The sequence below is a fragment of the Salmo trutta genome, unplaced genomic scaffold (genome assembly GCF_901001165.1).
Source record: "Salmo trutta unplaced genomic scaffold, fSalTru1.1, whole genome shotgun sequence".
NCBI classification, from domain to species: domain Eukaryota; kingdom Metazoa; phylum Chordata; class Actinopteri; order Salmoniformes; family Salmonidae; genus Salmo; species Salmo trutta.
The window spans coordinates 498,644-506,531 of record NW_021822672.1 but is presented as its reverse complement, the minus strand read 5'-3'; the positions used below and the strand labels follow the sequence as shown (position 1 = coordinate 506,531).

The 7,888-nt window shown below is 46.8% G+C and overlaps 1 protein-coding gene across 1 annotated transcript; it reads right to left on the bottom strand.

Moving 5' to 3' along the window:
* Window positions 1-4,981: 4,981 nt before the first annotated feature.
* On the bottom strand, window positions 4,982-6,957 carry LOC115183153 (shaker-related potassium channel tsha2-like). Its single transcript, XM_029744479.1, has one exon. The coding sequence runs from the start codon at window positions 6,874-6,876 to the stop codon at window positions 6,163-6,165; it is 714 nt and encodes a 237-aa protein (XP_029600339.1). The 5' UTR covers window positions 6,877-6,957; the 3' UTR covers window positions 4,982-6,162.
* Between the last annotated feature and the right edge of the window lie 931 nt (window positions 6,958-7,888).

Below are 7,888 nucleotides of genomic sequence, written 5' to 3'. Positions count from 1 at the left end.
GTCGTCGACATTCCGTTGCGTAATTCAACCAGTGGTGTCAATAGCAGGATTACCCTCAGATGAATAAATCAAATTTGTAAATATTTCAAAATGTATTAAATTATTACTTTATTTAATTGCACCAAAAAAAATAAAAAAATAAATGAACACCAATCAGAATAAGGCCTTTAAAAAATGGTCAAGAGGCGCGTTAAATCCTGGACGAATCTTTTAACGTTCTGATAGATGCAGTGGAAAGACAAGGTGTTACGTCGAGCCCATTTTCCTGTAACGTTTTAACGGGAGGGAAAACGACAGGAAGAAGAAGCAAGAGAATGAAAGAGTCGCAGGAGTAAAATGAAAGCAATCAATCCAGGGAGATTTAACTGTCATATCCAGGGAGATTTAACTGTCATATCCAGGGAGGTTTAACTGTCATATCCAGGGAGGTTTAACTGTCATATCCAGGGAGATTTAACTGTCATATCCAGGGAGATTTAACTGTCATATCCAGGGAGGTTTAACTGTCATATCCAGGGAGATTTAACTGTAAATCCAGGGAGATTTAACTGTCAATCCAGGGAGATTTAACTGTCAATCCAGGGAGGTTTAACTGTCATATCCAGGGAGATTTGACTGTCAATCCAGGGAGATTTAACTGTCATATCCAGGGAGGTTTAACTGTCATATCCAGGGAGGTTTAACTGTCAATCCAGGGAGATTTAACTGTCATATCCAGGGAGATTTAACTGTCATATCCAGGGTGATTTAACTATAATTCCAGGGAGATTTAACTGTCAATCCATGGAGATTTAACTGTCAATCCAGGGAGATTTAACTGTCATATCCAGGGAGATTTAACTGTCAATCCAGGGAGATTTAACTGTCAATCCACACACACTACACACACAATCACACACACACACTACAGACAGTAACAATAGCATAACCCTGCCCTGTTACCAGCAGCACAGTCACCTGGTGGGATCTATACAGATATACATGCAGTATGTAGAACGTCCCCACTGTACCCAGACAGACCCTATATCTGTAGGGAACCCAGAGTAACTCCACCACTGTACCCAGACAGACACTATATCTGTAGGGAACCCAGAGTAACTCCACCACTGTACCCAGACAGACACCATATCTGTAGGGAACCCAGAGTAACTCCACCACTGTACCCAGACAGACACTATATCTGTAGGGAACCCAGAGTAACTCCACCACTGTACCCAGACAGACACTATATCTGTAGGGAACCCAGAGTAACTCCACCACTGTACCCAGACAGACACTATATCTGTAGGGAACCCAGAGTAACTCCACCACTGTACCCAGACAGACCACTATATCTATAGGGAACCCAGAGTAACTCCACCACTGTACCCAGACAGACCACTATATCTATAGGGAACCCAGAGTAACTCCACCACTGTATCCAGAAAGACACTATATCTGTAGGGAACCCAGAGTAACTCCACCACTGTACCAGACAGACACTATATCTGTAGGGAACCCAGAGTAACTCCACCACTGTATCCAGACAGACCACTATATCTATAGGGAACCCAGAGTAACTCCACCACTGTATCCAGACAGACCACTATATCTATAGGGAACCCAGAGTAACTCCACCACTGTATCCAGACAGACACTATATCTATAGGGAACCCAGAGTAACTCCACCACTGTACCCAGACAGACACTATATCTATAGGGAACCCAGAGTAACTCCACCACTGTACCCAGACAGACACTATAACTGTAGGGAACCCAGAGTAACTCCACCACTGTATCCAGACAGACCACTATATCTATAGGGAACCCAGAGTAACTCCACCACTGTACCCAGACAGACCACTATATCTATAGGGAACCCAGAGTAACTCCACCACTGTACCCAGACAGACCACTATATCTGTAGGGAACCCAGAGTAACTCCACCACTGTACCCAGACAGACCACTATATCTGTAGGGAACCCAGAGTAACTCCACCACTGTACCCAGACAGACACTATATCTATAGGGAACCCAGAGTAACTCCACCACTGTACCCAGACAGACACTATATCTATAGGGAACCCAGAGTAACTCCACCACTGTACCCAGACAGACCACTATATCTATAGGGAACCCAGAGTAACTCCACCACTGTATCCAGAAAGACACTATATCTGTAGGGAACCCAGAGTAACTCCACCACTGTACCCAGACAGACACTATATCTGTAGGGAACCCAGAGTAACTCCACCACTGTACCCAGACAGACACTATATCTATAGGGAACCCAGAGTAACTCCACCACTGTACCCAGACAGACCACTATATCTATAGGGAACCCAGAGTAATGTCTCCACTGTATCCAGACAGATAATTACATCCTATTCTATGTTGAACTGATCAGGGCCCTATCAGAAGACAGGATGCCCGTGACAGCTGTGAGCGAGTCATACCAGCAGACAGCCGTTGTACAGGCAGACAGCGACACCTAGCAGACGAACATGGTACTGCCTCCTGAGCCTGACCCACCAGTACACGGTCTCGATAGGATTTGTTGTTAAACGTAAACGACCGACTGAGGTCTACAATGGTGCTGCTGCCTGAGATATCTGTCTGTCTGGACGGTCTAGGAGACAGGGAACTAAGGGAAACTATAGTCTATAGACTCTGTAACTGTTTAGTGGGGACATTATGAATTTAATAGGAGAACACAGTCTGAAATCAGCCACATCAGATCTTTCTGTTCATCGATCTGGTTACTGTTCCGTATATAGGCCTCATTCCAGACTGAACATAGACCTACGGCCTCGTTCCAGACTGAACATAGACCTACGGCCTCGTTCCAGACTGAACATAGACCTACGGCCTCGTTCCAGACTGAACATAGACCTACGGCCTCGTTCCAGACTGAACATAGACCTACGGCCTCGTTCCAGACTGAACATAGACCTACGGCCTCGTTCCAGACTGAACATAGACCTACGGCCTCGTTCCAGACTGAACATAGACCTACGGCCTCGTTCCAGACTGAACATAGACCTACGGCCTCGTTCCAGACTGAACATAGACCTACGGCCTCGTTCCAGACTGAACATAGACCTACGGCCTCATTCCAGACTGAACATAGACCTATAGACTCCTTCCAGACTGAACATAGACCTACGATCCTATACAGAACAGTAGCTAGATATAAACCTACGGTCCTATACAGAACAGTAGCCAGATATAGACTATACAGAACAGTAGCCAGATATAGACTATACAGAACAGTAGCTAGATATAAACTATACAGAACAGTAGCTAGATATAAACTATACAGAACAGTAGCTAGATATAGACTATACAGAACAGTAGCTAGATATAGACTATACAGAACAGTAGCCAGATATAACCATAAGTTTATGTTCAGTCTGGAATGTGGCTGTAGGTTTATTTTGACAACGTTTCTACCACCACAACTCACCTCCATGTGTCTCTCCTGCAGCTGTCGTCTTCCCACATCCCAACTCCAGGAGGCGCTGTAGTCCAGGCATCTGCAGCAGTAGGCCGTCCCGTTGCATTGGCCAAGGGTCTGCTGATTACCAATCTGATTGGCTTCTGCATCTGTCATCTGCAGCATTGTCCCCGCCCTCTCCTCTGGGTAATCCAACCAACGGGGCGCTGAGTCAGTCATCCTGGTAACGTCTGTCAGAATCTATTCCAAAGGTTCTTTGATTCCACCTCTTTTAGCTGAGATGCAACACAACATGGCTGGTAGAAAGGGGATTGGGGGGTTTGGAGGGGGTTGGAGGGGGATGGAGGGGGGTTGGAGGGGGATGGAGGGGGGTTGGAGGGGGATGCAGGGGTTTGGAGGGGGATGGAGGGCGATGGAGGGGGTTGGAGGGGGATGGAGGGGGGTTGGAGGGGGATGGAGGGGTTTGGAGGGGGATGGAGGGGGGTTGGAGGGGGATGGAGGGGGATTGGAGGGGGATGCAGGGGTTTGGAGGGGGATGGAGGGCGATGGAGGGGGTTGGAGGGGGTTTGGAGGGGGATGGAGGGGGGTTGGAGGTGGATGCAGGGGTTTGGAGGGGGATGGAGGGCGATGGAGGGGGTTGGAGGGGGTTGGAGGGGGTTTGGAGGGGGTTTGGAGGGTGATGGAGGGGGGTTGGAGGGTGATGGAGGGGGTTGGAGGGGATTGGAGGGGGACGGAGGGGATTGGAGGGGGTGGGGGGGTTTGAGGGGGTTTGGTAGGGTTCAGGTAGTAGTCCACTGTAGCAAAGTGATATCGTGATGTCATATGGCATCAGAAGACCAGGTGACCTGAAATGTAGTCGGCCTGGAACGCAAGGTGACTTGTATAATGACGCTGTTGATATAAGTGGCCAATAAGCTGTTCTATCCTTCTGCCTCGGACTCAGGGGAGGGTTTTTTGTAAGTCAAAGACAATATGGGTTTCTATTGATTCGGATATCAATACATTTCTACCTGCAGTATTAGGTCTCTGTCTGTCTCTGCTTTCTCTGCCTGTCTAGACTACACCATATATACCATTCATCCCAGGGCGTTGGAAAATAGCTGCCCAAGTCATTTTCCTTATGATTTAAATTATATTTCTACATAACTCAAATCGGTGCTGTGGAGCAGCATGAATCGGGTGTACAATGAAAACACCTGTCCAATCAGGTCGTCAGTCAAATCCTTCCTTCCTCTAGTTCTATTTAACATCAGACAATAACATCTCCCCCCCCCCCCCCCCCCTCAGGAGAGAAACAGTCTGGAAGGTTGCTATAGAAACTAACCAGCTTCCACAAACTCGTCTGCAGTTCCTTAAACTTCTCCACAAAGCGGGCGCTCTGGGTCTCGGATGTACTCTGCACCTGACCGTCTGTCTGAACACGACCAGGTGCTCTTCTCGTTTCCGCCCCACCGGTTAAGTTGTTCAACGCATTCATTCATGCATCTGTAATATCTCAAGAAGAAGAATCATCCGAGAGACTTGATATTATTGAATGGTTGTTGTTTTTTTCTAGTGCGTTATTCGCTAATAGACCTCACTAATTATGTAGTTTTGGTGAGATTGTATAATAAAAAATAAACAAAAAAAAACGAAATGTTGTAAACAATGTCAATAGCATCCATTTGATTCATTCGATTCTGATTCGATGCTGTTCGTTATTGATCCGTACCTATATATATATACATCCATGTTGAATAGTGCGGTGCGGTGATTTTAGAGGGTAATTGGGGGCTGTGCGGTTAATGTCTAGCCTCAATGGCTTGTCAAGCTGTGATTCTCTAGCGACAGACACTTCATTGGAGTGGACGTGTTGCTCCTAGAGGGACCCACACCAGTTAGACTACCGCGGTACCACTATCAAAGACAACCGCGTCTCCGCACGGATGGACAGACCTCCGTTTGGCCTGTTCCTCATCATAGTTGACAGTGAGGATAGAAGGTCTGCTGCCAGGCAGCGCTGTCCCAGTAAACCCTCTCTAACGGGTCTTAATTGAAAACGCTTTACGTGGATATGGTGTAAATAAAGAAGGGGGTTGTGGGTAAAGTCACTGGGTGACCTTGGGGGGGGGGGGGGTTTATTAAGGAATTACAATGCCCTGTAGGTATAAGATTCATTCAAGTCATTTTAGAGAAATTGGTCCTAACATATTATATACCTCTTCAACACCAAACAGGCAAATCAATATGTAAACTTTTACAAAACGGAAGACAAAAAAAAAAAAAAAACCCGACACGCAATTAGTCTGAATAAATGAGACATTACTAAGAGAACATGAATAAAGTGCTACGATGGGAGATGGGGATTGGTTGATCATGGTTGTTGTTTACAAGGCTAAATATAGCCTAATAATGATGTTTAGAATCTACAGCGAAGAGCTGCGCGCATAATGGAAGACTGTTTTCAGGTGAGATCACGAGTCACGTTTTTTTTTTTTTTTTTAGATTCATCCACAGCGTTATGATAATCTATTATTAAAACAATAATATCCTTCAGCATTATTATCAAAACAAGAGACGCCCTTGAAATAAGACAGAGCCAAACCTTCCTCTCGCCAGAGCGCAGAACTAGGGGATGTATGCTACTCACAGAAAGAAATGCACGGTTTCTCTGAATATCTTCCAAGGCTTTTGCCTGGTTTTTTTTTCCATTGCTGGGTATTTTTTTCTGTTTGCTCTCTACAAATCATACATTAGTGAGTTTCCCCGTGTAAGCTTTGTGTGGGCTGCAGTGCGCTTTGTGTGGGCTGCAGTTGGTATATTTAATAGAGTCAGCGTCCTCCGTGGCTATGAAATCCGATTTGGAAAGGGATGGTTGGCTGTCACTGTTTTTTAATTCACCGAAAGACGGTTGCCGTTGCTGGCCACACGTCACATGGGTATATTGGAACTGTTCTTCGTGCTCGGTCTCCCGGTGATAGAAGTAGTTAAAGTTGGACACGATGACGGGTACCGGTAACGCGATGGTGAGCACACCGGCTATGGCGCACAGAGAGCCCACGATCTTGCCTCCTATGGTCACCGGGCACATGTCCCCGTAGCCCACGGTAGTCATGGAGACCACAGCCCACCAGAACGCGTCGGGGATCGAACTAAAACCGGAGTCTGGATCGTCGGTTTCGGCGAAATAGACAGCGCTGGAGAAGAGGATGACTCCGATGAAGAGGAAGAAAATGAGCAGACCCAATTCTCTCATACTTGCTTTGAGTGTTTGTCCTAATATCTGAAGCCCCTTGGAGTGTCTGGACAACTTGAAGATCCTAAACACCCGGACGAGTCGGATGACCCTGAGGATGGCCAGAGACATGGCTTGCTGTCCGTTTCCTTGGTGTTCCGCCAACTCCAAACCCAGGGTGATAAAATAGGGCATAATGGCCACAATATCGATGGTGTTCATCATGTTTTTTGAAAAAAGCAGGCTTGGAAGGGCAAGCTAGGAACCTGACGAACAGCTCGAAGGAAAACCAGATAATACACAGGGTCTCCACTATAAAGAAAGGATCTGTGAATGGATTGGGTTTCTTAGCGTTGTTAGTTCCATTCAACGACAGCTCAGTGTCCCAGTTTTTCTCTTTTTTCATCCCCTAAACTCAGGCAGCGTCTCCAAACAGAAGATGACTATTGAAATTAAGATCACCATTACAGAGACGATAGCGATCCCTCTGGCTGGTCCTGAACTCTCCGGGTATTCAAACAGTAGCCAGACCTGTCGTTGAAACTCATTTCCGGTAACGGTCTCTCCTCTTCTTTTATAAATCCCTCATCCTCCTTAAAATTATCAATCACATCTTCTCCCAATTGGTTAAAATTTAATCTCCTCCATAAATATATCCAAGGGGACGTTGACTGGTCTCCCTGAGGCGGCCGCCAGACTGATAATAGTAGAGGATAGCGTCGAAACTGGGTCTATCCTATCGAAGAGTACTCGTTCCTCAGAGGGTCAAAGAAGCGCATTCTCTTCCTCGGATCCCTAGTAAAGTGGTGGGAACTGAGCAAGTGTTTTCAGCTGGGTTTCAAAGAGCAATCCGGAGATGTTGATGACAACGCGCTCGCAGCATTCCTGATCCGTCCGCTGGTCCGACCGGTTCGAACACACTCTTGGGACAGGGCTGTTAGTGCCACAGTCTCATCGTGGTTCTCCTGGGCACTACTGTCATGTTTTCTCCACCAAAGGGCAACAGCTTCTCTCTCCAAAGACCCCGCTCAGGTCCGTGTCCTACTTTCTCCCCCCACCACAATTCTCCCCCTATACTCGGCGTTTTTTTTAGTCCCTTCCGTGCTATTTTGTGACAAACCAAGACCAAGCAGTCACTTGTGGAATGATGGAAAGGGCTCCGCTCTCTCTCTCTCTCTCCTCTCCTCTCTCGGTGTCTCCTCTCAGTGTCTCCTCTCAGTGTCTCCTCTCGTTCTCC